At 38.1% G+C, this 25,776-nt stretch overlaps 1 protein-coding gene across 6 annotated transcripts in view; it reads right to left on the reverse strand.

Annotated features, from left to right (window-relative positions):
• Positions 1-25,776, reverse strand: part of EVA1C (eva-1 homolog C) — an 80,315-nt gene that overhangs the window by 33,420 nt on the left and 21,119 nt on the right. For 5 of the 6 annotated variants that reach the window (XM_020996001.2, XM_020996005.2, XM_020996002.2 and 2 more), the window contains 3 exons: positions 17,320-17,516; positions 12,990-13,113; positions 8,082-8,234 (listed from right to left, as the gene is read on the reverse strand). In XM_020996001.2, coding sequence (XP_020851660.1) covers positions 8,082-8,234; positions 12,990-13,113; positions 17,320-17,516 — 474 coding nt within the window. The remainder of the gene's footprint in view (positions 1-8,081; positions 8,235-12,989; positions 13,114-17,319; positions 17,517-25,776) is intronic. The other variant, XM_020996007.2, reaches the window with a different exon arrangement.

The following is a 25,776-nucleotide window of genomic DNA, read 5'->3' on the forward strand; positions in this document are numbered from 1 at the left end:
CTCTCTCTCTCTCTCTTTCTCTTTTTGGTGAGGTCAATTAGGGTTAAATGACTTGCCCAGAGTCACACAGCTAGTGAGTGTTATGTGTCTGAGGCCACATTTGAACTCAGGTCCTCCTAACTCCAGGGCCAGTGCTCTATCCACTGCGCCACCTTGCTGCCCCTGAGGTTATTTTTTAAAGCAATTTTTAATAATGCTGAGTGAGGGACACAGAAGATCAAAGGATTATTGTTTCAGAGTTGGGAATGAGGGAAAGGGACAAGTATTTATTAAATGCCTACTCTATGCAAGGCACTGTACTAAGCACTTTACAAATATCATTTCATTTGATCCTCAGAACAATCCTCTAAGGTCACCTAGTCCTCCAAATAAGGAAATCGAGGCAGTGGAGAATGAGGTTCAATGACTTGGCCACTGTCACACAGATAGTAAAAGCAGAGCCAGTATTTGAATGCAGGTGGCCTTGACTCCAAATTCAAGACACTTAGGCAACTATTTTCTTTAAATATGAACAAGAAGGTTCTGGTTAACTAATCTTGCTGAACTAGAATCCAGGTGCCTCCAGTCAGTTTTGGTAGGCTGAACTTCTGATTGACTGATCAGGAGTAGAGGCATGGATAATACAGAAAGGGAGAAAATACAAAAGTCATTTCTATTTGACTCTAGATTGTGTTTTTGTGCTTATAATAACAGCCGACAGTAATAGAGCACTTTACATGCATTATCTCATTTTACCCTCAGGATAACCCTGTGAAATAAGTACAATCAGTACTATGCTTTACAGATAACAGGAATGAAGCTCAGAGAACTTCTAACTTTTCTACGTATACACATACATATGTGCATAACACATACGTGCAGACACACACATATGTGTAGACACACACATGTGCAGACACACACATAAACGTGTAGACACACACACATACGTGCAGACATACATACAGCTAGTTAAGTGTTAAGAGGTACAATTTGAACCCAAGTATCTCTTGACTTCAAGTGCAGGGCTTAAAAGTTGTACCTTTTTTTTTTTTTAATGAAGCCACATGATTAAAACCTGATTTGGAAGCCCTCAGAAAGCTTCTCTGTTTGCCCATCTTTTCTCTCCACTGAACTAAAATTGGCAGGCTTCAGTGGTTAGACCTCTAGGGAGTGGGGAGTCAGAAGACTCTATTCCCAGCTTTGCCATTAATAAGCTACATAACTCTGGCCAAGTCACTTAGCCCCTGTGAGGCAGGGATGTCAATGAAGCAAGAAGAGTCAGTGCAACAAGCCTAAACCTGAAAGAATCATTTGCTGGAGATAAAACTCAGGGTGGATAATTTACCCACAGATAACTGAGAATCGCTGATAGAATTAGACTACCAACTATCCTACAGCAAAATAAAAGTGTTTTTGTCTAAAAAGTTACTTTTAGGATCTTGTGGTTAGAGTGTAAAAGAATGAGCCCAAAAGATTTGGCTTTTTAAATATCTCCTTATAAAGTTTTACAGGTAATTTTTGATTTCTCATTTGTACTAAGCCCAACCCTAAAAGAATGTTGTTGCTAAGTAAATATTTAATGGGCTGAAAGGAAGAAGTGTACAGTTGAGTCACAGTCATTATGTGTCCCTTATCTTCAGGGCAGCTTGGTGGCACCACAGACAGAGCAAGACTGGGAGTCAGGAAGACCTGAGTTCAAAAGCTGCCTCAGACACTTATTAGCTAAGGGATACTGAGCAAGTCTTTTAATTTCATTTTCCTCATCTGTAAAAATGGGGATAGAACTAGTTCCCTTCAAGGGTTGTTGTGAGGATCTAATTTTTGCAAATCTTAAAGCACTATATAAATGCTAGCTATTATTATTATCTTTACCCTCCAGGTTACTTCTACCAATTCCATGAATAATTATAATTGATGAAGGATGTTTCGTGATGATGATGATGATGATGATGATGATGGTGACTGGTGAACTGTTGCCTAAGGACATTGACATTCTGCTTTGGGACCATACAGCCTGCACATTGTAACTGGAAGACTATAAGCCAAGATGGTTGCCTAAAATGGAGTCATACAGCCCAACTCTCACACACTTACTTCAGCAAAAACCCGAAATTTCCACAAGATTCAGTTAACAATCAAGACATCTGTCCAGTCATAACTACACAAAAACTTATCCAGAAGCCCAGAGGCAATAGGGATGGGACCACCAGGAAGTCTACCACTAGTGCAAGCCTCAGCCTCCAAGCAAGACCAGAAACAAGTATAGCCTGCAAGGTTCTGTGCCTGAAGAAGACACAGTTAGCAAGAAAGGAGGGCCCCCACAAGGAAGCCCAAGAAGGGATGAAATAAAACGGCCTAATTCTGTTCAGAACCAGACAAAGAAAAGACAGAAAGAACCCCTTAATAGCCTCAAAAAAGGAAAAGGTCCAGGAATGCCGCAGCCAAAATCCAGAATTCATACACCCTCCCCATATATACATACATATACATACATATATATGTACAAACATACACACACATTATATATATACACACATATATATTGTAAGCATAAGACCTGGCAGCTTCTATTATAAATGAAGAGAAATATTAGAATTCAATAATCCAAAAAGCAAAAGATACAGCTTTACAAAGCTAAGTATAATCCTACAAGAGAGAAAATAGCATTAATGGAATAAATTACTTTCAGGCCTTTCTGACAAAAAGATCAGAGCTAAGAAGAAACTTTGAAACACAAACACAAGAGTCAAGAGAAATCTAGAAAAGCAAATTTATTTAAACACCTGGAAGGAGTTGTATGGTAATGTAGTACCATTATAAACCTGGTAAAACCTAGTATGACAGGTAAGGTCTGGAGACTTGCCTGTATGGATGTATAACCTCCAGGATGTATGTACATACTAAGGTTCAGCTGGGAGACTGGGCATTGGCCTCTTCCCAACAATTTTATTGCTTTAGCACAGCTAAAATTCAGTTTCCTGGGTCCTTGTTCCCCATTGCTATTAAACAACTCAGAAAATACCGTTCAGAACCTTATTGGTATTTAGAACCTCAAAACTTAAAGGTATTGAGAGGTTTAAAAAGAAAAGACAGAACACCAGAGGGGCTACCAGGGAATGGTTAACAAATTGTGACATATGAATGTAATGGCACATTACTGCACCATAAGGAATTATGAAAGAGATAATTTCAAAAAACCTTGAGTGTAGGATTGACTGATCTGATACAGAGTAAAGTAAGCAGAACCATGAGACTAGTTTATATAAGAATAGTACTGTTAAGAAAAACAACTTTGAAAGACTCTTGAGAATTCTGACCAAGGCAATGACCATATCTCTAGAGGACCCATGCATGACAAAACATGCTACTCACCTTCTGACAGAGAAATTTATGGACTGAAGGTACAGAAACATGTTTTTGAATATGGCTACTCTATGGATCGGGACAGTGAAGTGGCTCAGTGGATAGAGCTCTGAGTCTAGAGTGCTTATATTAAGACTCTTGAGGAAATGAAAGAATTTATCCTGGTGATAAATCTCCACTGGCTCCCCACTGCTCTAGAACAAAATACAAAATCCTTAGCTTGGCATCTAAAGAACTTCCCAATAAGGCTCCTGCCTACCTTTCCAATCTTATTTCAAATTATTCCTCTTAATGTACCTTTTATCAAACTAGCCCACCACCTGTTCACTCTGTGGGACCTTCTATCACCCATCTCCACCTCCTTTGTATATGTGGTTCTCCATGTCTAGAATGTACTCTCTACCTCTCTCTTAAATAATGTCTAACTTCCTTCAAGAAACAAGTAAAATGCCACCTCCCACAGACAACCATTCATGATCCCTCCATTTTTTTTGTGTTATCTCCCCTTTGAAATAATTTTTATATATTTTGTATTTATTTCTCTATGTATGTACTGTACATCATATACCCCCCCCCACCCCAAGTAGGATGTTAACTTTTTGAAGGCAGGAACTGTGTCATTTGTGACTCTGTATTCCTAGGACTTAACACAGTACCTTTTACTTAGAAAGCTTAATAAATATGCATTAAATTGAGGTGAGATTTGGTAAAATCAAAGCACATTCTCAAATATAATCCTATGGAGATCTGGAAATGTTTATTTATGGTCATGTGCCTGCTGACTCGTTTCCTTTAAAAACCAACCAACCAACCAGTTTTCTACTCCTGGGCTGGTATTTGTGCAATTTCTTCTGGGCAAACTTTCAAGTTGTTGGATTATGTCCTTCCAAAACATGATAACAAGATATTTCAACCACTTTACTGTTATTATTTTTTGGCTGCTGCTTAATTCTGAGACTTAAGTTAGCAGTACTTTACAACGTATGTTTATAGAGATAATTGGGCCAGGCCCTCCTCATTGGGAAGCTCCTGGTAGTAGAAGAAACCACTGGCTCCTTGATCTTTAAAAAAAAAAATTCAAGCCTGCCCACACTTGGCCTGGAGATGAGACTCAATTAGGCCTTTGATGATCATTGTTTGGTTTTCTCACTCTCTTCTTACAGGAAATAGTAGATTGCCTGGAGCCTACCTAGAAAAGAGCCTGCTAAAGAAAACGAGGTACGGCCTACCTGCCCACTGAATTTGCCAAATACCCTGCATGTTCATGTCTCCTGGACTGCTTATTTTTGCTCTCCCCATGCTAAAACACTGATTACACTGGCATTCATCTGTGTCCAAGGGGAGTTCTCAGCCTATCGGCTGCTCTTCAACTGATTATATGTATTTCAATGCATTGGACTTGGGCAGCCTTTCCGTAGTCTCCTACAGACCTCATGATGGGGTATCTGATCTTAATTTTGTTTGAGCCTGCACAACGCCAGAATGTTGTTTTTAGAAGAAGGCCTTTTGCACAGCACAAATGGAGCCAGAGAAAACGTTCTGTTGTACAGATTCTCACTAGTAATCTGCAAGCTATTCTCCACAGAACTAGACCAGTTGTTAACCTCACTACTTCCACACTTAGGGAAAAAAAAAACTAGTTTAAAGTATGTATTTGCATATCTGTATATCTATATCAATTCATAAGTATTTATTTAAAACTCATAACAGAGCATACAGATATGACTCACATAAACAAAAAGCTCTTTAGGGAGCTCAATAACTTCTAAGAGAATAAAGGGATGACAAGAGCAAAAAGTTTGAGAACTATTGGCATAGTAGATAGGGAGGTGGCCTCAGAAAGATCTAAGGTCTTGCCTGTAGAAAGTACCGAATTTTCTTAATTACCTTCTTCTCCCTCTATAATAAGGTTTTAGAAATATCTTTAGATTAGTGGGAGCATCGTAATAGCTCTCTTTTTATCCCTATAATGAACATATTCTCAATATTATTCTTCTACTGGGCAAAAGGACTGTGAATGGTAACATCAAATTGCGGACCAAGCATCAATATGCACGTTTTCTATACAAAAAAATCACAGGAACAGCAAAATACACATACATACATACATGCATACATTTGTGTGTGTCTATGTATATGTAGTGGTTTGGCAAACTACAGTTGTGTCTGCACATGTGAAGACAAATGAAGTGTTTCAGGTGGAGTAGAAACTGTTTTCCCAGGGGAACAATGATTGGGATTGAGACTGGGATCAGGGCAGGGAGTTCCAAACAAGGGTTAGGTTGAATAAAGCATCTTTCCACGTTATATTATTTTTTTCAAGGAGAGACTATTGTGTTTTCCTGGTTTCTGGTGCTAATTTAGTAACCTCTGCCTTACTTCGCAGTACCTGTCACAAAAGGCTTTCCCTGCCCCCCCAACTATGTTTATTCCCTTTTCATAGAATCATAGAACATGAAGGCTGGAGAAAGTGTGGCATGTGTAGCCTTGTGGGGTTTACTTTCCCCAAGTAATGGAACAAGACCCCATACATCTTAATTCTAAATGCAATCTTCTTTTCATTCTCCCATGATGTCTCTTATGTTATATTTGACAATATTTGTCTCTCTTGCCCCAAAGAAATAACTAATATTTGTATAGTATTTTCTCTTTTTTCCCAAACATAATTTAGTACAGCCTTAGAGGTTGAACTGGTTGGGAAGAAGAGGGATCCTTACAGGTAAAATTAAAGGGAAATATGGTGTAGTATATTGAAGCTAGGTGGTGAAGTGGATAAAGTGCTGGGCCTGAAGTCAGGAAGACTCATCTTCCAGAGTTCAAATCTGGCCTCAGACACTTATTAGTTGTGTGACCCTGGGCAAATCACTTAACCTTCTCTGCCTCAGTTTCCTCATCTATAAAATAAGCTGGAGGAGGAAATGGCAAACCACTCCAGTATCTTTGCCAAGAAAACCTCAAATGGGGTCATGAAGAGTTAGATACAACTGAACAACAACAACACAACAACAATGGTACAGGGAAAAGTGGCAAACTTGGAGTCCAGAGAGACTCAAGTCTGAAACCCACCCATATTAGTTCTGTGATTGTGGGCAAGTCACTGAGCATTAGTTTCCTCATCGGTAAAATACGTATAAGAATATGTGTGTGTATGAAAAAAAAATTATAAGAATATCTACTTCACAAGGGTTACTGTGACAGTTAGTAACATGATGAATGTAAGCATTTTGCAAACTCAAAGTTTTGAATGTCAGCTATTATTTTCTGGCTGAAAGCTGACCTTGTAAAATGATACAATATTTAAAATATCCAACACTTTTTGGCTGACTCTTATTAATGATTTGTACAAAATCAACTGACCATGGATGGAGTCAGGGAAGAGCAGAGAAGGAACATTCTCAATTTTTCCCCATAAATTTCTCATTTGGTCTCATTGCTTTGGGCTTGTTATGTCTTCCTGGAATTGCAACAAATAGGCACCCCTTTCTGAGGACCACACTAACACAAGGTGTTCCTGTACCAATGGCAGTCAGCTTGATGAAGAAGAATGAACTTGTTCCCCTTTGATATCTGGAATGAAGCCTCATCTTAAAAGCTTATCTAGGTATGAGATGCTAATGCTTGCTCCTGTTTGGTTTTGCATTTTAGCAGCACCGATTTTTAATCTTCATGGCAGAGCTCTTGTAATGAAGGAACTTTGCAAGATTCCAGACCTTTCTGATTGAGTAGCATCTGTCCTAATGCCTATCCCTCATAAATTTCCTAGTGCTCATCTACTAATCTGACTTCCTGGCTTTGCCTCTCAGATTCTGCTAGGTAATAAAATTTCAAATGTCTACATTCCCTATTGTCAACTAACAGAAGAAGAGATATTCCTCCCCAACAATGTTCTTTTCTCAGCTTAAAAAGGCCAAAGTGTCCCATTGCACCTGGGGCTGTCACCAGTAGATCTGACCTATGTATTGCCATTGGACTTTGATGATTCCGGAGAAGAGAGCTAGGCTGATGACTGCACAACCTTGCTCACTTAAATCCAATTCACTTGCAAGTCAAGCCATCCCCCTCCTGATGTCATTGGTCCTCTTGGAGAATGAAGGGTGAACAACAACACCACTTTTCTCAGGCTAGGCTAATAGATCCAGAACTGAGAAGGATCTGAGACACCATCTAATCCAACCCCCTCATTTAAAAGATGAAGAAACTAAGAACCAAAGAGGTTAAGTGACTTGCCCAAGGTCACATAGGCCACTTGGGAGTTGGGAGAAAACACTGTGGAATTTGAATACATGGCATTTATTTTAGAGCCAGTGGCTTGTTTCAATAAAACATGATGCCTTCTCACACCCATTAATCCTAAACAAAAATTGGGTGCTTTTTAGAGGGAAGGGCTGAAAATCCTAAATTCTGACCCTGAGGAGATTCCAGCCCCAAATTACAAAATCAATTCTCAGTAACATCTCTAATAAGAATGCCTGATACAAGGCAGGTTTTGTTACTCCCAACTCCAAGTGTTTAACCTAAGAGGATGCCTTTACAAACTGTGGAACAATTTACAGAAAATGGAACTATTATATCTCTTTTCTGTTTAATTGTTTTTTCCTATCTTCCCATGTACTAATTATAAACTTAACAGAATCAATCTCCAATGGCTGTGTATAATCTGTATCTTTTGGGGGAAAATATTTTACCTCAGCTCTTAATCTATTTTGACAAAATGCTATAATTATAGCAACACTTACCAAATTGAGGAAGATAATCTTTTTCAAAAGAGCAGATGTCCTTTTCAGACGCTGTTCTACCATAGGTTGCAGAATAAATGTTAAGAAACTTTGTCTCATGGCAGTGAAGTTTCAGCTCTTGGTTTTCACAAACAGTTTTGGTTTTGAATTCATCTGAAACCAAAACAAAATGAGGTGGTACCATCAGAAAGTGGCTTTTTTCAGCTGTCTTTAGAAGTTCCTAAAAGTTCTCAGTCCTGCCACCCAAATAGTGAACAAAATATTTGATGATTCTTAGCACCTTTTACTCTTTTTTTCTGCTACACTGGCGCAACGATTTCAGGAGGCAGTGAAGTAGGAAGATCTTGTGATGGATCTGTGATCTAAGTTCTGTGATAAAGTTAGATTTTCCACTGATGAAGATCACAACTTATCCACTGTTTTCATCCTGTCCAATTTTTGTCCATGTCCCTCCATAAATCCTTTGTAGAGAATCTACCCAATCAATCAAAAAAGCATTTATTACATGTCTACTATATGCTAGGAACTATAAATTATATACATTGTTTCCTTGATTCTTCTCATTTCATTCTGTTTCACTTTATTTCATTCAAACTAGCAACTGTTTCTGCAGGTATTGCAGTACCTGCCTCCTTAGTCACTGTAGCTACTGAAGACCCAGAAAAGAAAGCTATAATCACCAAAGTCCTTGGTGCTATTAAATAATTCAAAGTCAGAAACTGATGGTGTTCTCAGTGGAAGTGACATGAAAGTGGATGCATTATCACCTGCTTTAAAATGGTGACACTCCTGGGCCTCTAAATCGGACTTGCCACTGAAACCTACTACCTTTTCTGCCTTCTCCTATTAGGATTGAGCTCCTTGAAATCAGGGACTGGCATGCATGCATGTAAAGATGTATGTATATGCATGTACACATATGTATATGTATACACAGATATATTCATTTTTAACATTAATTTTAAAAAATCTTTTGAATTCCTAATTCTCTCCTTCCTTCCAGTCCCTCCTCCACCTACCAAAAAATCAAGCAATATGATATCAATTATACATATGAAATCATGCTGAACATTTCCATATTAGCCATGTTGAGAAAAGAAAAGAAAGCATGGTTTGCTTTTCAATTTATATTTCCAATACTCAGCATAGTGTTTTGTATATAGTAAGTGCTTAATGCATGCTTTTTCATTCATTCTCTCAACAAGGTTTCTCCATGCATATATAAAGGGGCACTAAGTTTCCCTCTAGCTCAGTTAATTCAATAATTCAATATTAATGTATATTAACAAAATGTTAACACTTGGTTAACTCACTTTCCCCAAGGATGCTGTGTGTATTGGAAGAGTGGACCCTGGGTTTATTGGGTAAATACTGTATAGCTACTGCCATCCTAAGAGCTGATGTGTTTACTGGATGAACAGTGGGGACTTGTGATCTATAGTATTAGGAATGTAACTCCAAAGGGTAATATTAGAACCTGAAATTTATCCACTGCCTGGAATGACCCATCCTGCAAACCTGTAAAGCTTAGTTTCCAATTCTCAGTTCCCAGGTATAGCTCTCTCTTGAGTACATAGCCAGCTCTCTTCTTTAACAAATACAGACAAAAATAAAATGAATAACTTGTCATACACATTATGCTCTCTGGAAAGGTAGATATTTCATTTTCATCTAGGATCTTTACTCTCTGAGCAATTCATGAGCTCCAGATCTCCTGGCCAGTCAGGAAATGGCTTGTGTGTGCAACATTCTTTAAGTGCTGGTACTTCTCTGAGGAGGTCTTCTAAGCTCTAGTCTCACACCATCCGTTGGCTACTGGCACTTCAAACTGGATGCCCTATAGACATCTCAAACTCAACAGGGCCAAGACATAACTCATTATCTTTCTCTTCAATCAACCAGTCAAGCCACAAGTACTTGTTAAGCCCTTACTGTGTGCTAGGCACTATACTAATCACTGGGAAAACAAATGCAAGTAGGAAGACAGTCCCTGCCCTCAAGTAGCTTATATTCCAAAGTGGAAAGATGATACATAAATTGAAACTGAAAAGGAGGATGGAGTGATGAGAAAGGTACCCTGGAGGGCAAGATGGTAGTAGAAGTCCAGATTGCATCCTGGAGAGGAATGAGACATGGCTGCCCTCGGTGCCCTCCTTAAAAGGAGGTTTTGAGAGAAGCTACCCAATCAGGGAGAGAGGACACAGGGGCAGAAGGTACATCCAATGCATGAATTCCAGGGGTGGAGTGAGTCTTCAGGATGAAGATCCAGGTCAGAGAAGTCCAGAGAGCAGCCTGGTTCATAATTTCCTTGTCATCTTTAATCCTTTTTCTCATTTACTTCACATATCTATTCAGTTGTCAAATCTTATCACTTTTATCTTCATAACATCTCTGATCAATGTTTTCTCCTCTTTACTTCCACAGCTACTACCTGAATTGGAGCCCTCACCAGGCTTGGACTATTATTGCAACAGCCTCTATTTGGTCTTCTTGCCCCAAGCCTCTTTCCACTCAAATCCATCCTCCACACAGCTGCCAAAGTGATTTTCCTAAAGCGTAGATCTGACCATTTCATTCCTCTCAATGAATCCCAGTGATTTCCTATCACCTGTAAGATCAAATATAAATTGCTCTCTTTGGCATGTAAAACTCTTTCCAAATTGGCTCCATTATATATTTCCAGTCTAAACAGTGATCCTAAGACTTAAATATTTCCAACTCTAATGGCTACCCTGTGATTTTAAAAGGTGCCGCAATAGTACTGCTACTTAAGAGTAGGAGTTAACAACTGATGGGATCATCTTGGAGCTTGAAAGCCCAAGCCAGGATTGAGCTGACCAGAAGATGTGGATCTTGAGCTGTTTGTTGCTCAGACAGTGCAGGCTGAGGGAAAAGTGAAATCTGGTCAGCTGTCCCATTTGTTACACTGAGTCTTTCCTATATTCTAAGAGAGCCTAATATGTGCATGTTTTAAGTATTTGTCAATCAGCAACAAACACTCATTAAGCACTTACTGTGTTCCTGGAACCGTGCAAAACACTAAAGACATACAGAAGACCTGTCCTTTGTGTTTTAACCATTTTTTTTTGGTGGTGGAGGTAATAAATAGCAGTCCCATACTTAATGTTCATTACTTTGTACATTGAGCAACTTTTATGGAAGAAATTTCATTCCTTTTGGGATACCCTAGACATGAGTCATACTTAGGTTTTATTTAAAAGAATTTCCCCAAGACTCTCAGTGGGAGTACAATGTGTCATGTGAGTGTGAGAAAAAGTCTGAATCCCCTCTTTCAGGGGTCAGGATTCTTAAGGATTGAACAAGATTCATGTGAGCCCAGAGCTGGGACCTGGTACTTTTAAAAAATCTAAAGAACTAAAGCCAAATTACTGCTGTATGCCTCACAAATGATGCCAAAGTTTTGCCTGTTTTAAAAAGAACAGAATAGAAGGCACAGGTAGGCACACCAAAAATAACTTATTCTTCCAAATATGAGGGCATAGAAAGAAACTGAAATGTCTTTCCAGGACAAATTTGATTTGTTAAAAAATGGTTTTCGTTTTTCATACTCAAAGAGGACCAAAATAACAAAATGTTGGGGTCAATGTATGGTATCTCCAATTATGGCTGATCAGACCAATACAAGCTTTGGAAGGTTCTACCACAGTTTGGGCACAAACAGTCTGTGTGAACATTTGGGATGGGGATGTCTCTAAATCTGCACATCTCATTCCTTTAGAGCTACTGCAAAATATGAAAATAAAAAATATTCAAAAAAATAAATAAAAACAATAAAACCCATCCCTAAGTTGACAATGGTTTCCTTTATTTGCTTTTAATCACAATTTCTAGAATTAGATAAGCTTTTAAAGATACTTGTAATATATATTTATTAATATTACTTTGATCTTTGGCTCTCCAAGATTGAACCAAAGGGAATTCCCACTACACGCAGTGGGAATAAATAAGCTGCAGCATGTTATCAATAATGATCGAATGCTAGAAGTCAAATAAGAAAAACATCTATGATGTAGGTCATGTAATAAGACTGAAAGTTAACATTTGGACAGCCAGAATCTTGAAATAATACTTATAAATCACTAAAAGAGCTAGAAAAAGGCTTTTAGGTTGTCACGTAACTCTTCTGTGAAGGATTTATGGGAAGACATGGCCAAGACACGAACAGATTAAAAAGGCAGTGCGTCTCTATCAGTGAAAGGAGTACCCACATGGATGATATTATGAATCTGCTGAAGTACCATAAAAATTACTTCAGTTTATTAAAAGTAACAAAGGATTTACTTCTGATAAGAACATAGCACCAAACACAAAGTAACATAATCATGTAACATTCTATCATCTTAAGAACACGAGAGGAAGTTTTTCAAATGGATTTTTAGAGTAGAAGGAAGCACTAAACACAGGATCTGTCATGTCCAAACTGAAGCAGCAAAACACAATCAGACACAGAGTTGAGACACTTCTGTAACCTGACTATGCTTTTGAAAAATCATGTGTGCCTTTGTGTCCCTTCCCCATCAAGGATCTGGTCATTCACCGCAATGCACAGAACCTGACATCACAAAAATAATATCTACATGTCACAGAGATCAGAACTTCCAGCCATTTAACATAGATAGACTCATACAATGTTATATTTTTCAAATGTTCACTGTACACATACCATACCTGTATCATACCATAGGCAACTACACGCCTTGCCCATCCCTAGACCTGACTTTGGATATGTTCATAAAGTTTTATAATAACATGAGTATTTTTTTAAAAATCACATAGTTTGAGAATTGCAGAACTTTCATCATGAGCTTGTTTATTATTTGTTTGATTACAAATAACCATAACAAATCATACACCCCTCAAATATATGACACCAAAACAGTTACTTACTAGGTTTGCATTTAAAGGAGACCAAGAGGTATTTAGTAGTTCCTGGACAAAGGTCAGGTCCAAAAACACGACTATTGACAAGAAGCTGGCAGGCTCTCTGGTTCTGGCACTCATCCAGTACTTTCTAAAATAATAAGTAAAAAGGGATAGCCTTGAAAAATATACAAATCTATAACACAGCTAAAACCTGAGCTGCACTTGTATTCTGAGTAGGAAAGGAAACATTTTGCCACAGAACACATTGTAAAACAATTGTTGGCTTTTGGTGGTGATTGCGGGTCATCAATCAGGTTGGCTCTTTGTCTCATACTGCCTAAGTGAAGAGAAAATACCTAGTCAAATACTGGCAAGCCCAGGTGAGAAAACTACCCTCATCAAGTTTTATTTATTACAACATTGCTGGTAGGCCTGGAAAAAAAATGCCAAGTACCAGAGAATACAAGCAGAATCATGGAAAGCTTGAGCTAGGAGCAGCGGCAAGCTGATAAATGTTTAATAATTGGTCTCTGTTTTAAAATATACATACATATATATATATATATACATATATATGCATATATATACACATATATATATACACACACATACATACATATGTATATATGCATACATATACACATACACACATGCACAACACATTTTAAGTTTAATCTGCATCCTTAACATTTTCTCCATCACTTTCTTAAGTACAGACAATCACAAAATAATAAGTCAAGTCCTTATAAGCAGTGCTTGCCAATTTTGGAGGTATGAATGCTCATTATGAACTATTATTAACTACTGGCTCTCTAGCTTCAGCACACCTCTGGCTAGAAGGAACTTTAACGATGATCCATCCCAGCTCTTTTCATCTGATAGATAAGGAAGCTATGCCTTAAAGTTAAGTGAGGTTAAGTGACCTGGTCAATGTTACACAGTTAATTCTTTATCCCTAGACATGATCCCTTCACAACAGGATGAAATGACAAAATAGTTTTTCCATTTGTAGCAATCTGGAAATCCAAACTCCGCTTTGCCTTCTATAACTGTTAACCAAGACACAAAGTTATATGTGATACTGACTTTCCCCTCCAAAACTTAAAATGAAAAGTCTTTGGGGGACATTTGTTTTATGGCATAATTTTTACATTTCCAGAAGAATACTCTTCAAATCCCTCTCCAAAATTTGGTTTAGAAGCTTTCCTTCCTGTCTGTCTGTGTCTCTCTTTCTTACAATCTGTCTTGAGCGTTTCTTAATGAATCTATTTTGCAAATGCACAGCAAGGGCTATTTGTCCCAGATAAGGTTTTGTCCCAGATAAGGTCCTGTTATAGCACAGTATTCCAATGCCTAGTCACAAAATGCAACAAACCTAGTCTATAATAAGCATTTGCATTTTTGACTTGATTCCAGTAAAAGGACATTGACTGCTATAAATTAGGTCCATACCTTCTAGTATTCCTTTGGCCAAATGTCAGACTGAAATTAGCAAATATTTTCAAGCTTTTCTTTTTCCATCAAAATGCACTGAATATCTCTGTGGGCCATTGGTTGTCCACATTAAACAGCATCAATTTATACATCAGCTATAAAGCAAGATCCACATCTAAGTCAAGAACCTGACTCAGGAAACTGCAAAATTTCATGAGACTGCATTTTTTTTCTGATGATATCTGTACTTTCACATGGCCTAAGGGTCACTGTTAAATTATCCAGTCCTTAGATAATGCTGGAAGAGAAGAAAGCTTTACTTTCAGAAGAGGCTCTTTTGAAAGTGCATTATAATCTCTTCTTGGCTGGTAAATACTTTGAGTAGGGATTTCCTGTTGATATTCACTTATGGACTCCAACAACTTTTATCATTTCTGTGGGAACACTTGGACCTATCCTCCTCAGTGACATTCAGCCTAGCCTCAAGATACCAAATTTGAATTAAAAGGCACTAAAATAACCATTTGTCTCTGAAACAAGATGACTTAATTTTGAGATGCTAACATCAAACAAGAATAGTCTAATAATCATTTTTTATTACTCCTGGTCAATGGCCTGTACAAGTGGGATAGGCAATTAATTGCCTGTACTATAGAATTATAAACATACCAGACACAAGACTTTGAAAGGGGTGGAACTTTCAGCTTTTTGGAGTTTCCCATAAAATTTTTTAATGGGCTGAGGAAGGCAGTAGACTGCTTAGGTACCAGGGTTTGGTATGCCAGGAACTAGTGTGATAGGGGACAGAAATAGAGGCAGACCTTAAATCATACTGCCTTCAAAATAGGTCATTAAGGGGAAAGGAGACCAAGAGGAAATGCAGTTAAGGACTCCCGTGAGCCAGATATTGACTTAGTTTTTAAAATGCAACATTATCTATGTTTTATTTGTTTTGTTAAATATTTTCCAATTACATTTTAATCCGGTTATGGTTATACTCAGAAGTGGCCCTCTGGCTGAGTGTTTGACACCACTAAGTCAATGTCTTTTTACTAGAATCAAGTCCAAGATGCAAATGCTTATTACAGACTAAGTTTGTTACATTTTGTGACTAGGCATTGGAATACGGTGCTATAACAGGCCCTTATCTGGGACAAATAGCCCTCGTTGTGCCTTTGCAAAATAGATTCATTAAGAAACACGCAAAGCAGATTGTAAGAAAGAGAGACACAGACAGAAAGGAAAGCTTCTAAACCAAATTTTGGAGAATGATTTGAAGGGTATTCTACTGGAAATGTAAAAATTATGCCATAAAAGAAATGTGTCCCTAGGTAAAGTCTGTAAGTTAGGTCAGTAAATTCATCTTAAATATACTCATTCTAGCCACTCAGTTGAAGCCATTAAGAAAAGTGAAAAAAATGTATAGGTTTCTCATGTCAGGTGTGATTTCAGAGGAATACTTCTGAGTCTGAAGGGAAATTGCACTATATAAAGGAAGGAAGGAAGGAAGGAAGGAAGGAAGGAAGGAAGGAAGGAAGGAAGGAAGGAAGGAAGGAAGGAAGGAAGGAAGGAAGGAAGGAAAGAAGAGAGGGAGGGATGAAAGGAGACAGGGAAGGAGGAAGGAAGGAAGAAAACAGGGAGGAGAAAGGAAGGAAAGAATGAAGGAAGAAAAGAGGGAAGAGAAAGGGAGGAAGAGGGGGAGGAAGGGAAGAAGGAAAGAAGGATTATTGCACTTACTATGTGCAAGGCACTGGACTAATCTAAGATTTTACACATATTACTTCATTTGATCCTCAACAACCCTGGGAGGTAGATGCTATTATTATCTCCATTTTACAGCTAAGGAAACCAAGGTCACACAGCTACTAAGGCCACATTTGAACTCAGGTCTTCCTGAAATCAAGTCTAACATTTAAGTCACTGCACTATGATGTAGTGGAAAGATCTTTGGACTTGGACTCAGGCGACCTCTGGGGTTGGAGCCTGCCTCTGACCACGGGCAAGTCATCCAGCCTCTTTGAACCCCAGTTTCCTCATCTACAAAATGAGAGTAACAATAGCACCTACTTCCCAGGGTTGTTGTGAGGATCAAAATAAATCAATGTATATAAAGTGCTTTGCAAAACTTAAAGCACTATCTAAATGTTAGTTATTTTCATTGTTGTTGTTGTCATTATTATTATTAATCATATCTCTCCCTCTCCCCTGACCTTAAATATGACAGGTTCATTTTTTTTTACCCAAGGTTCCTATGGCTAATAAACTCAATGTATTTTCCTGTTTGTTCTCTAGTACAACCCAGCCATACCACATTAATTTCAACAAAATTAAATGAATACTTCAGGAATATTGTTTTATTTAAAGTCAAGTGACTTTTAGAGTCAATGTAGTATAATGTTACAAGCAATGAACTTGGAATCAAAGGACCTGGTTTAGGTGCTAACTTGTGTGACCTTGTACAAATGCAGTTTACTTCTCTAGGCCTTATGTGTTTGTCTAACAAAACACATTTATTGTTTATCCAGAAGTATCACTAACCTTCCCTTCCTATTAAAGTACTTATAGAACCCACAGACTGTAAAATTGAAACTTAATATAGTTGCATCTCACTTTACACAATAAATAAATACAATGTGTGAACTAAACTGAATTTTTGTAATTTGAATAATATTTAAACTATTCTCAGGAAGCTTTCTGTAGAAAGAATTCTTCTGTGACTCTCTTTGTAAAGCAAATGATCCTTCCACTCCCAACCAGCAATTTATCATTTGTGTAAGTCTAGAATGTTACAGATCAGGTTTGCTTTAAAGTGAGGTACATCTGAATTTTATATTACATATATATTTAATATATATGCATATGTATGTACATATATTTTAAAATTATTCTGGTATTCAAAAAAATCTATGAAGTGCAATACCTGCAGAGCTGTGGGTGCCACACAGGTTAAATGGTCTTTCATCATGGTTGCAGGCTGCTGGGAATTACACATTTGGTAATCTTGACCATAAAATGCTGACTGGATGCTAATTGTAGAATGTCGAGGGCACTGAAGACTCAAACGGTTACCATCACAAGCATACACAGTGTGGTTTTGCAGAAGTTTGGTTAGGTAGCCTAGAAAATAGTTAACAGTTAACAATTATCCCAGGAATACAATGTCTTCAAATCTTAGGAAAACAAGAGGCACAGTGGCAACTCAAGGGTCCTTACTCTGGGGTACATTAATTTGTTTTTAAAAAATATTCTGATAATCATTTTTCAATATAATTGAGGGCAGCGAGGTGGCACAGTAGATAGAGAGCGCTGGACCTAGAGATCCAGTCAGGGAGACCTGAGTTCAAATCTGGCCTAGACATTTACTAGCTGTGTGACCCAGGGCAAGTCACTTAACCTCTGTTTGCCTCAGTTTCCTGATCTGTAAAACATGGATAATAGCACCTACCAACTAGGGTTGTTGTGAAGATCAAATGAGATCATGTTTGTAAAGCACTTAGCACATAGCCTGGCACATAGTAAGTGCTATATAAATATTAGCTTATTATAATTGACTTCCTTTGTAATCCTATGTATTTTATTTCATGCTTATAAAAACATTTTGATAAGGTTCCATAGGCTTTACCAGACTGTCAAAGGGGTCCATGGCATACAAGAAAAGTGAAAGAAACCCTGGCTGTAGAGCATTAGACTTGTAGTCAAGGATACTTGGGTTTGAATTCCACCTCAGATAATTTCTGGTGTGACCATGACTAAGTCATTTAGCTTCCTCAGTTTCTTCATCTGTAAAATGGGGATAATAATAGCACCTACTTCACAGGATTATTGTGAGGCTCAAATTAAATGATGCATGCAAAGTGCTTTGTAAACCTTAATACACTATAAAAATGTGATCTCTTATTATTATTATTTTCGACAGCCAAAAGCTTATTTTTTCATTATAAACAGCAACAGATTCATCTTGGCTCATGATTCTAAAATCATGGTATGGGGATAGCCATGAAATTATGCCTGACTGCAATGGGAAAGTATGAATAAAGCCATTTCCCTAAGTCAGGGGTCCTATGTCACCAGGAGGCTATAAACTTTCAGACAATGTATAAAGCCTGAGGCTCTAATGCCCATAATGCTTGGAGAGTGGGTGAGGATTAAGTCAAGATTCAGCCTTATCATGAAGGTTCTAAAAGTACCTACTGTTACAGGAAGAAACACCCCCACAAACTCAAGGATTTCTGTGTAAATGCCACTTAAGCACGTAGCTGCCTGCCCTGAGTGAGTCATACTCAAACTCTCTTATCTTCGTCCATTGGCTAGTGCCATGCATTCTTGTATGGACAGGATATGTGTTTATTACAGAACAGTTCCTGTGACAACTGGGTCATGAAAAACCAGGAAAGTTACACATAATGAAAACCTCTGAAGAAGACATGGGTGGGAAAGTATAGGAATGGGGAGAACAGGAAGAATCACAACTTCCCAATATATTCCCCATTGAGATGGTGTTTGATAACTTCAACAACAAAAACAGACTACTGCCTCAGAGCTTTTAAGGGTATCTAAGGTGTTTGGCATCTGACATCAGAGAATGAATGAACACCATTCAGAAGCTACTGGGATAGTAGATGGGAGGCCTTTTTTCCCCTTGAGGAAGAGTGAAAAGCCACAGGAGGGTCTGGAATATTTCTCATGAGGACAAAAGGGTTCATCCAAGCTGAGTGAATCCCTTTCCTCCCTCTCACACCTAATGAGGTCAAGAGAGTGAGGTAGCTGGGAAGAGAGCCAGGGACTTTCTGATGAGGTGTGTGGGAGATGTTTGGCAACAGTTGGCTTCTAAGAGGGAGGAGAAGTCTCTCTTAAAGTAAAAGGACAAGAGTCCTCTCTTGGGGGAGCTAGGAGTTCTTCCAAATGCCTAGATTTCTACTGAAAATCATCTATGTTTGAGTTTCTCCAGTTGTCCTAAAATCCTTTGTATTACTATATTCAGTAGCCTCCAAGCAAGCCTGTGCATCCTCTAAACCTGACTCAAACTGCCAAAGGACTGGGAGAACTTTGTTCTGGAGGAGTCATTCTGCCCAACTAGGAGCATTTAATAGATGTGTTACGTTAGACACTCAAGTCCTACGTTTGGTCCCAAATCTCAAGCCTTCATAGCCCTCTTTTCTCACACCGTCTCCTTTGGGAAAACCATCAGGATAAAGGCAAACATAAGCACTTGTGAATTATAATCTGTAACAGAAACAAATATAATGAAAGGTGCACTCAAGGCTTGGATGTAATTCAAAATGACTAGCCAGGGCAACACCATCTTCTCCATGCTGCACAAGTGTCCAGATACAAGCAGTCACTCAAAAATAATCCTCAAGACAGGCCTTCCTTCATTTATTGGGGAACATACAAAACAGGACAGCACTGCACAAAATGCACAAGCTGGTGTTCAGGTTCTCTACCTTCTTTTTTCCTATCTCCTCCATTCTTTCCAAACTATCCCAACTTTTACATGGAATTCAGTGCCTTTAGGCTGTTATATGGCATCTAGGTGGTACAATGGATAGACACTGGGCCTGGAGTCAAGAAGAGCTTAGTTAAAATCCCACTTCAGACTTACCAGCTGTATGACCCTGGACAAGTCATTTAACCTCTGCCTTAGTTTCCTAATCTATAAAATAGGAATAATAGTAAAATGAGAATATTTTTAAAGCACTTAAGCACAGTGTTCAGTCCACCATCAATCTCCCAGCCAAGGAAAGTGTTCTATGTCACCAGACCTGTTCCTACTCCCTACCCTGTCCTGTGTCATAACCTCTCATAGCTTTGATGAACTATAGATGATGACTATTAATGATGCTTATTGAAATGATCCTGGCTTAATGTACTATCATACCCAGGAAACAGATTTGCATTTGGATAGGAATTTTAAAGGAGATACAATGCCTTAACTCCAAAATTACATTTAAAGTGAGATATTTTGCACATAGTACAGCAGTGTGGAAGGGGGATGAGAAAAAAGATCAGTCATAGCAGACATGGTATTCTGCAACTACTTTTATGAAAACAGATTTGCAACCACACTGTTCTGGAATAATGATGGCTGGTTCTGTATCTGTTATTTTTCTATCCTTTCTGAGGACACTTGAGGATGAAGTTTTATATGGCCACAGTTCCTAATTGATTTGATACAGAGAATATTGGAAGGCAGAGAGGCACAGTGGTAAGAATGCTAGATGTGGAGTAAAGACGACATGGGCTCACCATTTACAACTGAATGACTTTGAACAAGATAGTGGGATATACTGGAACGAGTATTGAATTTAGAGTTAGAGGCGTGGGATTTGAATCCTGCCTTGGCCACTTAACTATATGTATAACCTTGGGGCAAGTCATTAAATCTCTCTGGGTCTCAGTTCGGATTACCCCTCACCTTACCCCACCTTTGGCTCACTCCCTGTAGTCAAAGGATGTATGAGTGTTGATGCAGTAACAACACATTAACACCCAGTAGTCACCTCTCTCTGATTGCGTCTACAGAGGAAATCCAATTGGCTGGAAGGAAATTAACCACATCCCTGGAGGTGTAAAATAACTAAGTCTTCAGGCAATTTAGAGGAGGACAGACCTAGAGCTGTCAGTAAAGGAGGCCTTGCAACCAGGAGGGAGAGAAGTGAGCTTCTCTCTGCCTTTCCTCCACTGCCATGGCAACCAACAGCAGAGCTACCTGCCCAGAAGGAGACAGTTCATGATTAAGATTGAGAGTTCATCAATTTGGGGAAATTCAGGCAGGAGGCGGCAATCCCTGGAAGCACACACCTCTCCATCAAGACACAGATCCAGGGAAGCTATCGCTCAAAGCCAGAACCAGCTTCAAAGAGAATGACCTCTGACAGAAGAAAAAAACTATGGACTTAAGAGAGCTAACCCTGGCATTCCAGAGTCAAGCTTCAAAGAAGAACAGACCCCAGGAGCCCAGTTTAGCAACTTGTCTAGTAGCAATGTTGTATTCAGTGGGGCTTCATGAGGAGTCCACATGGAAAGAAAGGTCATTTGAGGCCCTGTAGGTCCAGGAAGCTGTGAGTGGCCGTGGCCACATTTTCCAAATATGTATGCTCTATGACCACTGTACTCTAAATCTGCATCCACTCTTCTTACAGATGTTATAAGGATTTGTGAGAAAGTATGTTCCAAATTTAGGAGGGGAATGTTTTGTAGCTGTTGGTCTTACTATGCCATCTTAGGAAATGTCTTTGCTAAGAGTTAGTTGTCTCTACTTGCTATTAATGAGAAGCATTACAGGTGGGAGACCTTGAACCATAATGTTAGCAGTGGTGCCCCCAACCTAAGAGTAGCAGTCTTCTGCTATGGATACAACCTGCAAGTGCAATGTACATTGGGGATGGTGGACTGAATTGCCTCTAATTCTGTGAGTCACTTAACTTCTCTGGACCTAAGTTTTCTCATTCGTAAAATAAGGACATTTGATCAGGTGACCTCTAAGAATCCTTTGAAGCTAGAGTAAATGGCCTCTAACCAATTATTTACTCCATACTCCCCTTACAGATGAATAAAAAACACCCTTTCATAGTTGATTATTATGCTATGGACCAAACAAGTGTATGGAAGATATTACACTCATCCTTTATTAAATGTAAAACTATTATAGGTTAAGATTTCTACATTGTTTCAAGGACTTGCTCAAAGATTGTCTTCATGAAACAGTCTTTGATCTTATCAGGTGGAAGTCAATCAACTCCCCCTCCTCTAAGCTTCTACAAAACTTTATACCCACTTCTCTAATTACACTTTTATATTCTATTTGGTATTATATGGCTATCCACATAGCTCATCTTTCCTCCTAGAGGAGAATAAAATCTTGCAGTGGGAGGCACAGAGAAACTCACTGGCACAAATGGAAATAATACCATTATTATGCCTATACCCCCCCAAAAGTCAAAGAAAACAGAAAAGGATACATATAGATTTTTAAAAAATACAGCAGCTCTGTTCATAGTAACAAAGAACTGGAAAACAAAAGGGTGCTCATCAATCGGGGAATGATGAAGACATATTATGCTACTGGTTATATTACAGTATATGAATTATATGATATTTAGTATTATACATAGTATATTAACTATAGTATATGAATGGAATAGGATTGTGCCTTAAGAAATGATGAAGGAGATGTTTTTGGAGAAACCTGGAAGGACTTGTATGAACTGATGCAGAGTGAAGTGAGCAGAATAAAGAGAACTATTTATACACTACCATTACTGTAAAAACAAGCAACTATGAAATACTTAAATGACCAATTACGATTCCAGAAGACAGATAATAAAGCATGTTACCCACCTCAAGGCGCAAAATAAGACATGCATTTCTGGACGTGGCCAAAGTAAGAATTTGTTTTTCTTTACTACGCATATTTGTTTTATTGGTTTTTCTTTCAATGGTGGGAGAAAATTTTCATTCAATAAAAAAGGACATCACTATCAAAAGGCAGGGCAGACAAATCACTCAACTACTCCTTGTCTGTTTTATGACTGATAGTTTTGAGGAAGGAATGACACAAATAACATTGTATTATTTTGTTATTAGCTTCTTGAAATCTTATGCTTAATCATGTAAGGCCAGTCAAAAATGCTTTATTTCTTAGAGGTTTGTACAATTTCATGGTTTATTTGTAATCATACATTTACTGCTCTTAAGGAAGATAGAAGCACATAGTAGTAAGTAAATCATAGATTCTGAATCTTATTAAACAGAGGACCCAACGTGTATTATATAAAATAGTCTTACTCTTTTTTCATGTGACCCTCAGGCTTCATTATTTCCGGACAATGTTTAACTCATCAATGTCTGTGTAAATATATCTATTGTGTACAAGCAGAAATGTCCATGATTTTTATCAAGGCTAGAAATTTCACAAAAGGAATATTTTGAAATGCTTAGGCATCACCTAACAGTAGCTTGGATTTTACCTTTTTATTTTTTAAAAGATGGATGCAGGTGAGATGGACAATAAGCCCTTTGAGACTGCCCTATCTATCTTCCCACACCTCACAGCACAGGGCCAGTTGGAATCTTTCTGCCAGCTGTTCATCATATCTCATTTGTGCAAATGGGAGGAAAATGTGTTGTTTTGTTTAGTCAAGAGGCACCTCTCCATCAAAACTTCATTGTGCTATGGAGGTGACCCCAGATTCTCAAAGGCTATGACAGCTGAGTACAGGCTCTAATAGTTTCAAAAATGTAGAATAATAATAGTTAGCACTTATACAATGCTGTAAAGTTTACCAAGTACTTTATATATAGTATCTCATTTGATCTCCAAAGGAACCCTTGGGAGTCAGCCCCATTTTACAGACAACGAAACTGAGAAGGTTAAGTGATTTGTTCAGGGTCACAGTGCTAGTAAGTGTCCAAGGCAGGATTTGAACTCAGCCTTTTCTGACTCCAAGTCTAGCATGCTATTCATTGTGCCATCTAACTGCCTCATTTATAAACCAACATCGGTTGTATCAAATAAATAGGTAGAGAAGTTCTAGAAGAACTCAATAAAATCTTCCAAATTAAGTCAAAACAGACTTGAATCCGTAGTAACATCAATGCAAAGGTGGACATAGGAGAGTACATCAAAAAGTATGCTGGAAAACCTGGTTCAGGTGTAAGAAACAAGAGAAGTCAAAGGTTTATGGACTATACAGTAGCCTCATGCTTATGTATCATACATACTTTCTCTAAAAAAAAGTCGGTAAGCATGGGGAGCATCAAATAATATTGCACACACAGTTGTTTCTATTTTGACAGAAAGCAACTGGTTAACAATATAAAAGTCATTTTTCCAGTGAGTTATCCATGGACAGAACAAACATAAAAATCAATGTCATATTAAAGGAAAAAATAATAAGAATTTATGGCTTACAATTGAGGAAACTCCAACATGATCTATTAAATCAAGTTGATGAAACTTAAAAATGGGCAATGGATAAAAGACACAGACTACCAACATTTCCTAACACAGTTTAACCAATATAAATCAATAAAGTATGGAGGGAAACAAGTTTATAGTAAGCCTAACAAGAAACCCAGATGATTTCAAGGTTAATGTATTTGTATCCCTAGCCTGACACATAGAAGAGTCTTTAAAAAGCTAGATGATTTATTGATAGAAAGACCCCAAGCAAATGAAATATTTTAAAGAATGGTAAAAATCTTTATGACACTGCTACCTGAGTGACAGCTTGACAATAAAGATGGGAAGAGCAGCGGGACTAGGTCAGGTATTTACAGAAGTGGCACATGCCTAGGGAAATGCAGTTGGGAGGCATCTAGCGATAAAGTCTGAGATTATCCAAAAGAAGGGAGAATACAAAATACCTGAGAAAAATCACGGACTTCATCAGTACCCAAAATATAAGTAACTAGTTACTCATATGTCTATGAGTATATCTACTACCCTATCTTTACAAAGTCTTTGTAAGAATAACCTACACATTCACTGAGTGTATCCTGGATGGAGGTTTGAGAAGGGAACAGGAAGACTCTTGTAAAAGCTATACCATAACAGACCACATCTTTGCAATCACATAATTGACTGAAAGGTGTAGATAAGAAGTGGCTCTTTGCATGTTGTGTACCTCCCACTTAGACGTGAGCAACTTGAGAGCATGGAATGTCATTTACCTGGCACATAGTAGTACAATGCTTGCCACATAGCAGGTCTTAATAAACTTTCATTGACTGACTATGCCATGATTCCTCTCAAACTATGAGTTGTTAGATATAGAGATAGATAGATTAGACAGATATTTAGATATAGGTAGATATATATTATAGATATATAGATATAATATACACACAAATACAAATATATGTGGCAATAGCTTTTTTTTTTTTTACTGTTTTAAGCTCCAATTAGGGTAGCATGCTGGGCCAGATTCTACACAAAGTGAGTTAAAGTAATTACATATGGTTCCTCACCCTTTAGGGTCTTTTATAATCCAAAGCAATCTTGAAATTGTCAGAAGATCCTGGACTGAAGATGAATAAAGGTAGATTTGAATGTAGCATGACAGTATAGGGCACTGCTCAAGAGAAAAACAAAAGGGCATGAGGGCCACTGGATCCTGGGTTGTTGAGAAACTACATAAATCCACCTGAGGAATGGGACATTGGGTGGGGAAATCCCAAAATAAGAAATGCTTAGAGAAAGCAGAGAGGTGAACCAAAGACAAACATCAGTCTGTTTTGCAGTTTTTTGGAGACAACGCTAGGTCTAAGGCACCTAAAAAAGAGCAAATTGTTTTCCTTTTATCTTGTAAAAACCATAAAAGACAAAGTTATCTTCATGACAGGGAGTCGGCCTTAATCCCAAGATCAGTGAGGT

Source organism: Phascolarctos cinereus, unplaced genomic scaffold (genome assembly GCF_003287225.1).
Source record: "Phascolarctos cinereus isolate Bilbo 61053 unplaced genomic scaffold, phaCin_HiC Scaffold_726;HRSCAF=1367, whole genome shotgun sequence".
Taxonomy (NCBI): Eukaryota; Metazoa; Chordata; class Mammalia; order Diprotodontia; family Phascolarctidae; genus Phascolarctos; species Phascolarctos cinereus.